This window comes from Ambystoma mexicanum, chromosome 2q (assembly GCF_040938575.1).
Source record: "Ambystoma mexicanum isolate Mex_15411 chromosome 2q, UKY_AmexF1_1, whole genome shotgun sequence".
Lineage (NCBI taxonomy): Eukaryota > Metazoa > Chordata > Amphibia > Caudata > Ambystomatidae > Ambystoma > Ambystoma mexicanum.
In genome coordinates, this window is record NC_090924.1 from 368,754,090 (window position 1) to 368,771,433 (window position 17,344).

A 17,344-nucleotide genomic window follows, 5' to 3' on the forward strand; every position below is an offset into this window, starting at 1 on the left:
GTATGTGGTTGGAGTGTTTATGAATGATCTGGGGATAGGTGTCTATGGGTCAGAACTAAGCATTTGAAGAAGAGAGGGTCATCCGTCCCAGCCTGAAAGTACCAGGAAAGCAGCATACATCATCCTACTGGGGGACATCTGCAAACAGGTCCAAGTACAGAGAAGGCTAACACATACAAACCTAGATTATTTCACAAAATGACACTGTCTTCATACCAAATTCCTTATGTTCCTCAACAACATCTTTCAAGACAAACATTGCTAGAAAATCTTAAACTGCCAGGTGCCAGTTCCTGCTCCTATACAAAGTCCAGCCAGTCCTCCTCACATCGGACTTCAGGACCGCTGTGCCAGCTGCAGATCTCTCCTATGCGGACAGCAGTAATCCACTCCTTGCCGGTCTCCCTTCCTACACTCTTAACCCCCTAAAAGATGTGTAACATCCTGCACGCCACCTCATCAATGAACAGAAGCAGCTTCACAACATGACATGAATCAAAGCAGCATACCCACTTCCTCTTCAAGCCTGCATCACCTTCAAGACAGCTTGCATCACTTACAAGGACATAACTGCTGACGGCTCGCACAACTTGGCAGAAAACCTCTCCATCTATGGAGGCCATCACAACACCAGGAGCAAAGCAATTTACAGGTTCCAAACTGAAAACTGAAAAAAAGGAGAACACTAGAAAACAAGCATCCCCCTTATTATGCCCCAGAATGTGCTCCTAAAACATCTTACCACAGATCAACCTTGAAACCCACTTCTTTAACTTCCAATACAATACCTTGCACCCACACCTGTATAGTGTTTCACTCATTGTAAGATATGATTGCACTTCATAAATCAACATGACATAACTAGATCAATGGTCCAACAGCTGACTTTGCCCAGCACCAGTACTCAAAGTGTTGACAGAATCTGGCACTACCACAGAGCCCTGGTCCTGAAAAACATGAGAACCTACCAATCAGCTCTTGACCCCCACACCACTTCCATCCTGCCCCAGGGATAGTAAAGATAGGAGATACCATTATTTAACGGTGGGGCACAAAGTCGCCATCAAGTCCTGGGTCTGTGAGACACAGTTGTACCCGAGTCTTTAGGATGACTATTGTACATCACTACTACAGATCAACAGGTTCTGTAGCAAACAACCCTACCATGGAGCCATTTAGCACATAGCAAGCAATACTATTAAGCCCTTTGGCAGGTCAGGTAGCACCATTGGGTTTTGGGAATGACAACACAATTAACTGAGTAATACCACTGGGCCTTGGGATAAGCAGTACATCACTATCCTTAAGCCCTGGTGTATCAAGCAGTAGCACAGAGTATATGAGCCTGCAGCACAGATTGCTACACTTAAATCCAGTGACTGCAGCACTCTGCAGTCATCGAGCGATGCAGCCTTCAGCAACCATCAAGATGAAGTCCTGACGCAAGCAACAAACTGCATTACCATAGAAGCAGCAAAAAGCAGTATATCAGAGAAATAGGCCTGCAGCACAGACCCCTTACCGCCAAGCCCAGGGGATTGAAGCACACTATTGAAGCAGTGATCCCCTCCACCGACCCCCATAGCATAACATTGGATCCTGGGAATGGCTGAACACATCACCACTGCCACCGAGCATGAAAACCTGTTTCACCATCATGGACACCTGCAACAAATAATACTACCAGTGGGGCCTGGGGTATGACCCACATCACTATTACAGAGCGCTGGCACCCGTACATACTAGCAGAACTCTCAGGTTTCCTGTGACCAATCGTAAGAAGCCCCCCTCAATCCCCTCCCAAGTCATGTTTTTTCCCTTTGAATTCTGTGACTTGTAGTGTTCCTTAACTTTAAATGGAAAATAAACACTACAAACCCCAGAATTCAAAGGAATTCGCATGCATGGCCATAAGAAATCTGAGAGCTCTGCACTAGTAACATTGAGTACAGGGTTAGTCAGCATTCAACACCATCATCCAGTCTTGCAGCATGCAGAATTACTACTGTGCCAGAGGATGTGACACAGCACGAAGATCAAACCATTTCCGCAGCATTGCACCACCAGTCAGAGGTCTATGCCTTTTCATTGCTGTGCTTCTTGGTCCAGTACCTGGAAATCCAGAGCCAGAGTGTGTGATGATATCAAGTAATGCTTCAGGCAAGTATCCACTTCGGGCAAAGTGCTCCAGAAAAATGTCCCCCTGACGTTTGGAAAGTTTGCTGCCATCTTTGTTGAGGAGTAGCGGCAGGTGGCCGTACTGAGGTGGCTTCCAGCCAAAAGCCTTGTAAAGGAGGTGGTGCTTAGAGGTTGAAACCAGCCACTCTGCCCCACGGAGGACATGGCTAATGCCCATAGTGTGGTCGTCTACCACATTTGCCAGGTGGTAGGTGGGGAAGCCATCTCCCTTTATAATAACAGGGTCACCCTCAACAACAGCCACATCATGCTTTGTCCAGCCACATACAAGGTCCTGGAAGGGCTCAACACACTCTTCGAGCCTGAACCGTGTGACATGGGGAGAGCCCATGTCCAGCTTTTCCTGCACCTGTTGAGTAGTCAGGTGACGGCAGCGGTTGTCATACCTATGTAACACAGCAAAAACAGCAGGTTAGCATGTAATAGTAGTAGCATCCTCATGGGTGCAGAAAGACGATGGTGGGAAGTTAATTCAAAGGTCTAATGACAGCCAAGCAGAGAGAAGACACAATGGCAGTTAAAGAGATCAAATGTCATCTTGTGGACCACATCCAAGATAAAACAATAAAGCAAGTATAGCACACAGATTGCAACTCTGGGATCGAGATTGAGGGGAGCTTGGAGCTATTAAGCTCCTGCTTGAAGCTTAGAAGAGCCTGGTTAGCTTGATACCAACAGCTACAGGAAACTACTTTTGGCTCCCCAAGCCAACTGATGTTAAACAAATACACGTATGTGGACGTAACTCTGTACATTTGGGACAATCTATAAATAAACATTAGGATATATCTATATAACACTGAAAAGCAAAAAAGGGTCCGTGAATAAACATACACATCGTTATTTTTGCATCTTATGTGGAAGTTAGATTTGCAATATATAATGTACAAGCTCCTCCTTCCCCAGCTGAAGATCCTGGTCTTGGAGCTGCTTTTAGCTCCAGATTACCAAATCTTCATTTTGATCCCTGCAACTGTGTAGCAAAGCAAAGACATGACGAAGGAGGAAATAGGCAAACTAAAAAATGGCATGACAGACCAGGTCGCAAGCACAAAGCAACCATGTTGCAGTAGAGAAAGGTTGAGAGGGTAGCCACAAACGTTGCCCAACCAAACTGTCAAGTAGTTAATCAATGCCGACATGGCTGAGATTCGAACCAGTGACACAGAAGAGCAAGGATCTTTAGCACTGAGCCCAACCACTGAGTTAGCCACTGCTCCTATGCCTTGAGGAGTGTGCATTGTGCGGGTTGGGTTATTTAAAATGAATACAAAGTTACTAACATTATCCTACAATGGATCAGAGCACCTTAGCGGTCATGCCCAACTGAACCCGTTAGGACACTAAAAATGCTAGCTCTTCAACAAGCCATTTTATTTTAGAGGCTGACAACACACAATAAAAACACTCTGTCAAATTTCCTGCCAAGGTGGTTACAACCTCCTTTCCCTTTCCATTCATACCGTGGGGTCTGTCTACGTCGTAGTGCTTCCCGTTTCAGCAGTTCCAGCCGCTGGGGGGTGCAGAAGCAGAGATAGGCATGGCCGCTCTCCAGGAGGGCATCAGCTGCTTTCTGGTACAGCTCAAGGCGGTGGGATTGCTGGTATGGTCCAACAGGGCCTCCCCGACGAGGACTTTCATCTGGTGAGACTCCTAAAGACAGTGTGAGATATATTTTGATTTATACATTAATTCTGCGCTACATGGGCATTGCCAATATAATGCCCCCTCACATATGGCCCCTCTCCACAATTCTAGGAAATAAATAGGTGGCTTGCTCAAAACTCAAATTTATTTCCATGAAGAACTTAAAAAGTGCAATCAAAGCAAAGGTGGTCTCCGGCTTTATTCAGGGGAAATCAATTTAATGTTACACAATCAAAGACAGCTGGTCTCCAAAAATGAATCTCTATTTCTCACACACAAACACTCAGTTCCAATTCTATATGACATGCATTACTTACCGTAATAGCATTTCTGATGATTGTATCTGCTTAGATTCACATGCTGTGCATATAGTCCGACGAGTATTGCATCTTGTCTATCGGGACCAAAAGGGGACGTCGGCATAGGCGTGTCTGTAACACTATCCCTATCGTGACGTGTAGTGTACCCAAAATCCCTCACGTACCGAGGTCCCTCCGATTGTATTTTTTCTGCCATGAGGGAGCCCAAGGATATTGTGTGTGAGTACATAGAGAGAGAAAGTAGTAAGACTTCTATGTTCCTTCCACCCTGAGCGGGGAGGTAGGGAGGGCGCATGTGAATCTAAGCAGATACAATCATCAGAAATGCTATTACGGTAAGTAATGCAAGTCTTCTGATGCTCGTTAATCTGCTTAGAATCACATGATGTGCATAGACTAGCGAGCAGTCCCCGGAGTTGGAGGTGAGTTGCGAGAAAGAACAGTAGAGAAAAGATGTCTTAATACTGCTTGTCCCACCTGAGAATCAGAACTAGAATGAGTGTCTAGGCAATAGTGTTTTGTAAAGGTGTGTACAGAACTCCAGGTTGCCACTTTGCAAATGGACTCAAGGGGAACATTTGCAATGAACGCTATGGATTCCCCAGTGCCTTGAGTAGAATGTGCTCTAGGCTTGAAGGGTAGTTCTCTCTTGGCAAGAGTGAAGAGTGTAACATAGTGTGATGCATTTGACAATCCACCTTGAGATTGCCCACTTAGAGACAGGATTCCCTTCTCTACTAGGTGCCACTGAAACAAAAAATTGGTTTGTTTTCCTCAGTGGTTTAGTTCTTTCCCGGTAGAACATGACTGCCCTGCGCACATCAAATGTGTGTAGGCTTCTTTAGGCCATGCTAGTGGGATTCTGGAAAAAAAGTAGGTAGTTCAATCGATTAGTTTACATGGAACTTGAAGATGAATTTAGGCGCAAATCTGGGGTGAGTGCGCAGAACTACCTTATCCCTGTGGACTGTCACAAAGGGGTCTAGAACAGAAAGAGCCTGTAGTAGTTCGCTAACCCTTCAAATAGAAGTGATATCTACTAGGAAGGCCGTTTTATAAGTCGGGTCTTTTAGACTTGCTTTATGCATAGGCTCAAAGGGAGCTCCCATGAGCCTGGTCAAAACCACATTTAGGTCCCACCCAGGAGCTGGGTGAGAAACGGGAGGATAAATCCTCTTAACCCCTTCCATAAAGGCCTTCATCACCGGTATTTTCCACCACAACACCTTTTGTTGTGATGTGGTGTAGGCTGAGAGTGCAGCCAGATGAACCTTTAGGGAATTGAAGACCAACCCAGTGTCTAATAGGTGGGTAAGGTACAGCACAATGTGTGTGGGTGAGCAATCGATGGGATTGATGCCCTTGGAATCACACCAGATGACAAAACGTTTCCATTTGCTGGCATAACAATAACGTGCGTTTGGTTTTCTAGCTTCCCTGAGTATGTCCATGCACGTCTGAGGGAGCTGCAGGTGTCCAAACTCTATGACCTCAGGAGCCAGACTGCCAAGTTCAGAGTTTGTGGGCATGGGTGTAGGGTCTCCCCTCTGTCCTGAGACAGCATGTTGTACGGGCAGGGTAGTTTCACTGGTGGGGAGAGGGTCATTTCCATCAGATGAGCAAACCAGGGTTGGCGGGCCCACATGGGGGCCACCAGTGTCATGGTAACTGGATCCTGGTGCATCTTGTGCACCATCTTGTTGAGAAGGGGAGTCAGGGGGGAAAAGCGTAGACAAATTTCCCTGACCATGTTATCCAGAGACCGTTCCCCCTCGGAACGGTTCTGGGGGTACCTGGAGGCTTAGTCTAGGCATTGGGTGTTCTCCTGAGTTGCATACAGGTCGATCTCTGCGAAGCCCCATTCTGCGAAAACGTTGGACACAATGTCTTTGTGCAGACGCCATTCGTATTCTTCGGGCAGCGGAAAATCTCTGCTGAGCACGTCTGCCAGAAGATTGAGTTCCCCTGGAACATGTTGGGACAACAGGAACATCTTGTGTCTGAGCCCATATCCAAATGTTTTGGGACAACTTGGATAGCCCTGGAGAGTGAGTGCCCCCCTGTTTGTTCAGGTAATACATGGATGCAGTGCTGTCCGTTCGAATCAGCACTGTCTTCCCTTACAGTTGCATCTGAAAGGCCTTTAATGCCTTGAACACCGCTAATAGCTCTGGTAAATGTACATGGCTGGATGCTACTTGAGGGGCCCACACTCCATGTGCTGTTTGCTGAAGCAGGTGAGCCCCCCACCCCGTGAGAGATGAGTGTCTTGAGAGTGGCTTCCACTGCAGGGGTGGTGAAGGTCTTCCCCATCAAGAGGTTTTCTGTTGACCACCACTGAAGAGAAAGAACAAGGGCTGGCGAGACAACTACCAGATCTTCCCAATGTCCGCTGGCCTGACACCACTGGCTGTTGAGCCACTCTTGCATTGGACGCATGCACAGCCGCGCGTGGGGAACCAAATATATGCACAATGCCATCATTCCTAGCAAACGCATAGCTTTGCGCACCGTCACCTCCCGACTGGCTACATATTGAGGGATCTGAAAAAGCATGTTCTGAACCCTCTCGATGGAGGGGAAGACGAGGCCGTCTTCTGTCTGAATTAGAGCTCTCAGAAATTGTTTTGTTTGACTGGGGACTAGACTGGATTTTTTCTCGTTGATAGAGAAACCCAGACTGAAGAGAATATCTACTGTTTTTGGGTGTTCGAAAAACATGTGTTGTACGAGTCCCCTGTTATGAGCCCGTCGTCGAGGTAAGGGTAAACTGGGACGGATAGTCTGCGCAGGTGTGCTGCAGCCACTGCCAGGACCTTTGTAAACACCCTTGGCGCCGAAACGATGCCGAAGGGGAGTACCTTGAATTGGTAATGCCTGTCCTCTATCATGAAGCTTAGATATTTCCTGTGCGCTGGCAACATTGAAATATGGAAGTATGCATCTTTCATGTCCAATGTTGCAATGTAGTCCCCCCGTTTCAATAGTGGGATCACCTCCTTTAGTGTTACCATGCAAAACTTCTGAGGTTTTATGAACTTGTTCGCTGGGCGCAGGTCTAGAACAGGGCGCATAATGAGGTCCTTTATGGGTACAACGAAGTACACTGAATAAATAAATACCCTTGTTTACCTGAAGAATAGGGACAGCTTCTATGGCGTCCTTTCCCAGCAGCGCTTCCACTTCTTGATTCAGGATTTCCAGATGCTCCGGTGAAAGGCGCCGTGAGCGTGGTGGTCTGAATTGTGGATGTCGGGCGAATTCCACGCAGTACCCGTGGACCGACCGTCTTTATGACCTACTGGTCTAATGTTATCCCCTCCCATGCCATGAGGAAAGATGTTAATCGCCCCACAGACTCTGCCTTGTCGCTGCCCCCTTGAAGAGTAGTATGCAGGGCTTCCTGAAGTTTGTCCTGTATTGAAACTCCCTGTGCCATAGTTACTCCGATTTGCACGGGACTGCCCTCGAAAGGACCGCCAGGAATTATTACCTCTCTGGGGGGAAGGTTTTTGTGTGATCTGTTGCAGAGACTTAAGAGTCTGATGCTCTTTTTTGGGTGTTTCTAAGGCCTCATCAACTGCTTTTCCGAAGAGGTTAGCTTCATCAATAGGCTTATTGATAAGTGAGGCCTGCGTTTCGGGTTTAAACCCTGAGGTACACAGCCAAGCGTGTCTTTTAAATAGGGTCCCTTGGGCCAGAGACCTGCATGCTGTTTCAGTCGTGTCCAGTGTGTTCTTTATCACATTCTGGTTCACCTGCCTTCCCTCGGCTACAATAGAGAGAAGCTTGGACTTGGCGGGTTCTAGGACCTCCTGGAGGCCTTCCTGGAGTAGGTTCCACTGAGCGTCAGCATAACTTCGCAACAGCGTGGTATTATTTGCTATACCCGTAGTGTATGCAGTAGCCGAGGTGACTCGTTTGCCTAAGGCATACAGCCTTTTAGATTCCCTGTCCGGAGGTGCCTCCCCAGTGGCAAGGGGTACACCTGCTCTTTTTCGGGTGGAAGTCACTACCAGAGAATCGGGGATGGCGTGCCCTTTAAAGTATTGTGGGTCGGAAGGAGAGAGCCGAAACAATTTTTCCACTCTTGGGTTCACTGCCCGGGTTTGAGCTGGTGATACCAAGGAGGGAGTCAACCTTCTCTTGATGGAATTAACGAGGGGAATGGCTTAGCTAGATGGAGGCTTCTCCTTAAGGATATTGTCTACAAAGTCCTGCTCAGGCACAGCCTCTTGAGTAGAGATCTGAAAATGATCAGCAATCTTCTTTAACATAGAGTTGAAGGCCATCTGGTCATCTACAGGCAAAGCCTGACAAGCCGGAGTGGACGGAGAGGAGTCCAGACACAATACATCAGTGTCCTGATCTTGATGGGGAAGTGTCCATGGGTCCGTTCCCTCTTGCTGGATTTCTTCCCAATTGTCTGTGGCACCCGCCTGTTCCTCTTCATAATTCTGTAGAAAGGAGGTTTCTTCCTCTTCATCGTAAATATCCCTATAGGTGTCCATGTGGACAATGTCTTTCTGCTGGATGGTGACAGAAGGCTGATCTTCATAATAATGCTGAAGGTTAGGGTCTCCACAAGACCTTTTTGGTGAAGGATGATACGAAAAAAATGATAATTCTCTCCAGACGGTCCCTACACCCTTTGAATTTCTCCCTAGTCCATTTGGAGGACCCTGGAGGGCCTACAGGTAGAAAAACGTCGTCTTCCGCCCTACCGCTCCGAAAAGTGTCTCTTAGAGTGTTGGAAAGAGGCTCTTGACGGTCCTCATAAGTATCATGAGAATCGGGGCCTCATGGCGTATCCAAAGAATTGTCCGCGGCTTGCCCCATGATTTTCGGCAGAACAGGAATAAGTCCCACCGCCGCAGTAATTCTCTCAATGCTGTCCTCAATAATCGCTGAATCGGCTTGAGATAATGGTTCCGATGGTCTGTCGGTAGGTGTATTGCCTTCTGGGGCGTTAGGGGGCCTAGCAGGTGGTTTTTCGACTAGAGGCATAGTCGTGATTTTTGGGCCTGCCACGGCCATCGGGACCGTCATAGCATCGGCTTTCTGTGCTTCAATGTGTGAAGCTTATGGAGTAACGCCCTTACTTGTTTTTGATTGCCCAGTCGCAAGATGCTGCTGCGGATGCGGGGAAGGCTTTGGATCTGCACGATCTGAGGAAACAGCTGGCATTTTTGACGGCCCTGCTGGCGCTTTCACCTTTTTCGACGTGGACGTCGAAATAGGCGTAAGGGTTGTGTGCTTAGTGAGATGCGCATGTACGCCCCTGTCGCCGGGTGTTGTCCCTGAAGCGAGACCAGGCCTTAAAGGGTCGGGGACGGGCGTGGCGGGCCTAGAAGTGTCTGCCTCGAGGTCTATTACATCCGCAACAGATGTTTGGTCATCTGAAGTGCCCCCGTCACTTTCAGCGGGTGTGGCGGTGGGGGAAGGAGGTTCCACCCGCGACATACCGTACGCGGCCGACCGCTTTACACGGCGCTCCTTAAGGGTCTTAGGCCGAAGGAGTTTGCAGGCCGCACACCACTTTTCATCGTGATCCAAGGGGAGACTGGCGTTGCACATCCAGTGTTCGTCCTTCCAAGGATATCTTACTCTACACTTAGGGCAAAACCGAGTCCTTTTCATAGCAAAGGGGGGAGATGACCAGACCGAAAGGGTAAAGAGGGGGAAAGAGGAAAGACATACCGAAAATATGGCCACCCCGACCCCACTCTCCCTACTGTAAAGGTCGGCCAGAGGGCCCGACCACGTGGAAAGTCCGGCCGACGTAGAAGAATCCCCTGCAGTCTTCGTCGGAGATGTTCTTGTGACCGAAGTGACTTAACGGGGAATAACCGACAAGTCGGTATAAGATGAACAATCTCTCTTTTGTAAGAGCTCCGCTATAGGGCGACCAGATATCTGGGCGGAAAAAAACAATCTGAGGGACCTCGGGACGTGAGGGATTTTGGGTACACTACATGTCACGATAGGGAAAGTGTTACAGACACGCCAATGCCGACGTCCCCTTTCGGTCCCCGAAAGACAAGATGCAATACTCCGCGGTTACCACTGGATGTCGGACTATATGCACAGCATGTGATTCTAAGCAGATTAACAAGCACCAGAAACAAAGTTCTGAATAGCACTAAACATTCTAGGTACACATCCAGTTTGTCAGTCAGTATATCAACATCATTTTATTTCATTTGAAAACCTTTCCGAAATTACATATGAAGTTTACAATTAAGCTTTTCTCCCCAATGACATATGCACATGCTAGAATGAGAGAACTGTGGGCAGTCATATTTCCTAGGTTCATTGATGTGGGCCACTAATGTGTGTGCAGTTTAAAACGTACTTACAACAGCTTACATTATGATTGTACAGGTTTTGGGTTAGAGAAGTAATGTTTTCAATTTAGCGGGCACCTACTGTTTACTCATGCATCCAATTTGGACTGTTCTAAGGGAGATTCAAATGTCTCAATTAAACTTGCTCTTATTTCCCACTTCTTATTAAATAACTAGGACCTTCACAGAATACACATTATCAAACATATCCTCATCAGGCCATGGCAAGGGCGCACTTCGAACAATGGCAGACTATATCTGAGATAGCGCTTACAGTACTTTTTAAATATCACATATTCATGTTACACTGTCAGTGGAGGGAAACATTGCCTATTGTACAGGGTACTGAGGACAGAACAATCACTTGGTAAATACAATCACTATCAACCTTGAATACAATAAAATCTGGATGTAACTTAACTTTGTAAACCACAATATCCTATTTTCTTTTCCCTGAATAATATTGCCTCAAACCCTCGCTATGTACAGGCATGGCATGGTTTATACACACAATCAAGTCTCATTAAGCATTCGACAGAATGGCATCAATGTAATTGGAAGCACTGGTGCATTTCACAATAAAATATTAGGATTATTCCATTTGGAAAGGATGTAATCTAGTAACAATCATCACACAATCTCTAATCAGGGTGATAATTCCAGGGGACTTATCAATTATATTTGGGGGAAGGGGGGGTTGTCATGCTCACCTTGAGTTAATCTTCCATTTCATGGAGCCAGTATAAACCCTCATGGGTTCCCAGGGAGTCTCATCCAGCAAGTCCCTTTTTGGTCATTTTCCTGAAGTCATGATTGCCTTAGATTCAATTGGTTCCAATCCCTCATGAACAGGGCCCAATTCTTAAAGCGGTATCTAGTTTTAGCATTCAACAAATGGGGACGGTGTTCCTCTTCGCTGCAGCCCCTTCCAGTGTCAGCTTCCCTTGAAATGCGCTCAAACTTTAGATTTTTTTTGTTTAAGTCTCTCAGAATTCTCAGGCTGTGTCAATTATGTTGCACCACGTGATTGGCCCAACCCTTTTATTGACTTACCCAAAAGTCAGATAATCCTATTGAAAATACAACTCCTATCTTCATTAGATGATTTTTATTTCCAGATTTGTGGTCAGAAAGGTTAGTAGGGGCAAAATCACTCCTCATGCTTTAGACAGCAAATTTGTTTTGGTCTTCTAAATCCCGACAGCAATATGCAGACATGCGGCATAGCTATGTGGCACTTTCGCTCATTGTGTAAATATTAATATATTTTTTTAATTTCCCCAATTATTACAAATCGTGGACATTTGGTGTTTAATCGAAGGGGTGTCTTAAAACATTTCATGTTATTACATCATATGCAAAAGTCATACATAATTTTAGCTTTTGCATTTTGTATCAACGATACCAGTTGTGCTTCTTTAACCCAACACGAAAAATGCATTGAACTGACACGTTCTGTATTTCCACTGGGGGCCTCAGTGCTCCAGGACAGTTAAACCAGCCTTCACAAGTGGATTCTACAATGATGGATGGAACCTTTCAATAGGACTTAATGAGTTTATGATTTACATACCTCCAACTATCTGGCAGGATGTGCTGAAGGACAAGGTTGAGATGCTACCACTAATTAATGGATTCCTCATTAAAACCTGTTTGAAGATGGCCACAAACCCACACATCTGTTCAGCTCAAACAATCTATACCCACCACTTCAAAAAGCCTATTCCTTAGTGCACGTTATCATTTGTTTTTAAAAGATTTGTTCAAGAACATTTCCCAAAGGTGGGATGAATTTTGGACAGAGTTGAAGCGTAGGCCACTTGAAACCAACACAGAGGACATAATTGAATACACAGCTTTTTCAAACAGAATATCTTGCTTAATACTTTGCATATTGTCTGATGCAAATATTTCTGCAATACAGGCACTTCATTTTCCTTGCTTACCCACGTTGAAAAGTTAGGCCAATGACCAAGGGGCATTCTGAATTTCCTGTTGCAGCAATTTAAGTTTATTACAAACCCATTCCTTTTGTTTCTGGGCTTGCCTCCTGCTCTATTTCCACATAACCCATACATTGCTGGTGTAATCTTTTCCATACAATTGCATCATATGCACCATATCTCAATGTCACTTGGCCTGGTAAGATCGTGGTCTCCGTCCTCCCTCGCTTCTCCCTTCCTTGCCTCGTCGCGCCTTGAAATACTTGTGTATAGGTGCGTTACAAATGCCATATCATATCCTTTGCAAAAAGCAGCACCATTTTTCAGCGCCTCTCGCTTACATTTCAGCAATGTTCCTTTGCTTTTCGTTTTCCCCATAACAGGAACATGGAATTGACCAAACACCTACAAAAGGCATCTTTAATTTAGCAAAGCCTAAACAAAGGTCTCTAAAATGTGCCCAAAGACTCAATAGAAGAGTCATCAATGTACCCAAATCATAAAAAAGCCTTTAGGAGGCTAACAGGTTTGTCGTATTAGATGAAGGACAAGGACTGATCTTCCATGTTTAGATATGCTTTATTAATAGAAAAGTGAAAACTGCCGACTTTCCCTAAACTATGGGTTTTCCCTACTTAACAGAAACCAACTAGGGTGCTCGTCAGTGAGTCCAAAAGTAAGATCTGTCCCTGCCACGATCAAAACAATTAAGGCACAGGAGAACTAATCCCCTCTCCTGTGGGCTTCTTCTCACCAAGTTGTCTTGAGTAACGTATTCGTAGGTAGACTCTTGGTAACTAATTTCATCAAGGCGTATAGTTCAGATATTGGGCTTTTCAACTTTTCAGTGTATTTTACAAATGGATTCCCCCCCCTGTTTTACTCTTCTCTTGTGACCTTTGCCATTTCTGTTTCCCTCTTCCTAGGGGCAATTCCGTTCTTTCCTTGTTCATTAAACTTGAGACTTTTTCTCTACTCTATGTCGAATATTTTCCCTGGCTTGGATATGTAGGACTGTTCCAATAATGTTTTTCTCTTTTCCAACACTTGGTAGTCACTGGAAAGAGTATGAGAGTTCCAGTAATGAATCAGTAATGATTTGCACTCCTTTGCAACACTTGGCAGTGTGTGAGAAACCTGAAGGTGCCTCACCCACTAGCCCCCAGAGATCGTCATCCAGGTGGCCAGGACACGGCCATCACTTTTGGATCCAGTTCCTGGGGGTGGACCAGTGCGGGAGGATCACCTAGATGGGGGGTCTTCAGTGTCCTATTTCCATTCCCCGGACAGCAAGACGCGTTATCCCCTTTCCTTTAACACCTTTACGTGGGCCTGCCAGGTAGGATACGTAGGGACTCAACCACTGCCCCTCCTTTTCTGACACAAACACTGTCTCACGGATGACTCACTGAGGGAAAACGGACTAACACCCGAGCTGTATACCCGACATATCCCGCTACAATGGTCAGGCAATTACTTCCCCACATGGATAAAATGCAGAGAACGAAAGCACACTCTGAGCAAGGAAAAACACATGAGGAAGCAGCAGTTCCAAGATGGCAGTTTAATAAGAGGAGAAAGGCACCTAGACCAGAGTGGGTTGCAATGAGGGAAGTGCCCTTGACCTTGCCGGAGACAAAAATAAACGCTACTTTCATGAGCCCTCGAGAAGAAGAAACATAAGACATGGAATTAAAGCTGAAGAAACGTGCATTGTGTGCCGTAGGTACCCAGGGCTCTCCCGCGTCTATAGTCAAGGCAAGGAGGAGCGATTGCTGCCATGGTACTGTCCTTGGCTCCTACAACAAAGCAGAGCCAGTAACGTCAGCACAGCCGGTGAGTTGGGGAGACAGATAGCAGACCGGTCTGTGGTAGAACCGAGGTTGCAAGTTGAAACATTGTAAGAAGAAATCAGAAGAGAACAGTGTGTGCAGCGTATGTGATGAGAAACGTGGATATAACTGAACATCCAAGGAGTGACTGAACCTTTGAAGCCAAGATAGATACCATATAAAGAGTAGTCCGGCACCACATGGGTGCTCATTCAAAGGTCTTTGTTAGGTGTCCAAATGAGAGGTGGCACATGTAAATTGCAGAGTTGAAGTGCTCCTGCTATGGGTCAAAGCTAAACCTGTGCACCTTCGAAAGTCTTTGACAGCTAATACAAACTGAAATTGGTTCGAGCGCGGCTGAGGGAGACTAATTGTGTAACAGGAAGGATCTGAGTCCAGCTGAGGGGGATCCAGGGTAAACCTTGAGTCACCCAAGAAAGGATATTCTCTGAACATTGGAGAAGGGGATCTAAGCCCGGAAGAGGGGGATCCAGGGTGAAGAGTGAATCACCTGACTGGAGTACTTGTAAGAGGAACGGAACTTTCTGTTTGTTTTGCTACATCAGGCCCTCTGAATCAAGAGACTGATAACTGAAGAGACCTGGGCACAGTAGGCCCTGATGTTGCTAATGGAACTGTGTCCTCCTGCCGAAGAAGCCCGAGAGTGTGCTATTCTCGATTGAACCTCATTGTCCCGTGCTGAAAACGCAGGGAAGGGAGGCCAATGTCCTGAACATCCCGACATATAATTTTTGTGAACACTTCTTTCCTTTTAATGAACACTACCCCACCACACTATTTGTATTTAGTTTATTTTAGTATAGGCTCTTTTATTTTGACTCCATTCAACTAGGTCTGCATTATTATTATTATTCGATGCTCGTAGGATTAGATAGGCATTTATCACACCCTTGTTAATGTTCAATAAACACCCTTGAACTGTGCTTACTTGTGCCTGTCTTACTATGGATACCTTGCCTTCCTTACAGCAGTTATTGGGACAAGTATGAGGGTTCCAGTAATTCTCCTTTTCAATACTTGAAAGTTACTGGGACAAGTATGCGTGTACAGTAACGATTCTCACTCCTTTGCAACACTTGGTAGTTACTGCAACGAGTAGTAGTGTTCCAGTAATGATTGTCACTCATGAGGTACTTCCCATACTTGATCCTTACTGGGAGGAGTATGAATGTTCTACTCGTTATTTTTGGTTCCCCACCTGGGTCTCCCGCTCTCCTCATTACCTTTTTTCATGCCACTTACCGGCCGTTCTGATCGAAGGCCAGAGGCTCACGGGGTCCCGTTCCAGCACATCTATTCCAGATGGCGTTTTTCCCGCAATAGCTACGAGCAGGATTCCGTTCATCAGGGCGCCATCGTTTCGGTACTGCGCATTTGCGTGGACAGCCATTTCCGCCGTTCCCTGCATGCGCAGTCATATGGCTACGCGGAAGCTTGCGTTTGCCCGCTAAGCCACCTTTTCACCCCATTGTGCTATATCCGGAACCAAGCCAGTTAGTTCATCGCATCTCAATGCGGTTCCTGGCTAGGCCGTACCCAGTTCGTTTACGCTCCCTGTGCATCTTGTTCTTGCCTTGCCCAGTATTCCTTGCTCTCTCTTTGCTTTCCTGCTAGTCTGGACCCTCTTTTTCCTCTTGGGCCTCCTCCTTCCCTCCCCAGGCCCCTTCTGGCCAGCTCTCTCCTCAGCCGGTTTTCTTTTCTGCCCAGCAGCCGTGGATTCCCCTCTCCTGCCTGCCTTGTCAGCCTGCCTTTCTGCCTGGAGTATGATATAAGTAATTTATAACGCTCCTGTACAAGTGTTTCTAGGCCCTTTCCTGCCTGCCCCGTCTGCCTGCCTGTAAATCCAGTGGCATCCCTGTTGGTTGTGTTCTTTTCCTTCATCCTGCACTTCTCAAGTGACCGTTCGTCCTGCGCAGCCTACTTGTACCATTTGGATTCTCCAAGGCCTTCCCTGACAGTGCTTGCACTCCTCTGACATCACGAAAATCAGGGAAGTACCGTCCTGTGGCGTTGGAAGCCGACTCAGCACTGACCCCCGTCTGAAAGCTGGGGGGGTGTTGGGTTGGTGTCCCTGATCCACATCAACTTCTAGACACCTCCATTGGCAGTCCGGCTTCAAGATCTGAGCAAAAGCCCTGTCGAACAGGTTTGCAGCGCCAGTGCAACGCTCACTATAATACGTTTCTGCTTCAGGCATCTTGTCACCGGCTTGCAGTCTGCACAGGGCCTTCTTCAGTAGATGTCCAGTTGGGCTGGTCGTCTCGTCTTCGTTCGGCACACTACACAGTACCTTCAGATAAGTGGTCTCAGGTTCTCCTGAGCGTAGATACCGGGCCTCGCACGCCAGCTTCCTCTGTGCACCTGAAGCCATGCATCACCACTTCCTTCAGCTCTGCTCTGAGGATTTGGATTTCCCAGGCTTCTCTCTCTCTCTCAGGTCTCCTCCTCTCAGACTTAGGACGTGGCAGTGAGACTTCCCTGGCAGGCTATCAAAGTCCCTTTTCTCTGTCCTGCTCGCACTCAGCATTACTCATCAGGTTTTCTCGGTCTCAGTAGTGTATAGGTATCCCTTTTCAGATTTACTCCAGGGTTCTAAAGGCCAATAACAAATCTGAGCTTGTTCTTCATGTTTTCTCCTGCTAGGTGTTAATAATGACATGTTATAGGTGGGTTGGTCGGGAGTTGGAACAGGAGTTCTTGTCCCCACAGGGGTGGGCAGTTGGTCTGAGTGGAGAAATCTCCCGGTGAGGTCCTGCTTGCTGCTACTCGTAGGGAGGGTATTGCGTAGCAGATTCACTTCCCTAGCGCCACAGGGAAACTCCCCCCCCCCCCCCTCAACCCCCTGACGAGAAGTGACTGAATACAGAGATTCATCACATGGGACTGCATGGATGTTGCAGCACATTTTGCAGCAGAAAGGAGTTTTAAAAACAAACTCAGCAGCAAAAACAAACCGACCCCAGAGAAAAGGAGTCTTGAATAGCCACATCCTCCAAATTTCTAAACCGCTTTCAAGTTCCACTTCATCGAAAGAA

The 17,344-nt window shown here is 46.7% G+C and overlaps 1 protein-coding gene across 3 annotated transcripts in view; it reads right to left on the minus strand.

Moving 5' to 3' along the window:
- The window catches only part of EARS2 (glutamyl-tRNA synthetase 2, mitochondrial), a 291,133-nt gene that overhangs the window by 149,589 nt on the left and 124,200 nt on the right, over positions 1-17,344 (minus strand). For all 3 annotated transcript variants that reach the window (XM_069647400.1, XM_069647403.1, XM_069647402.1), the window contains exons 3-4: positions 3,663-3,852; positions 2,113-2,585 (exon numbers count right to left, since the gene is read on the minus strand). In XM_069647400.1, coding sequence (XP_069503501.1) covers positions 2,113-2,585; positions 3,663-3,852 — 663 coding nt within the window. The remainder of the gene's footprint in view (positions 1-2,112; positions 2,586-3,662; positions 3,853-17,344) is intronic.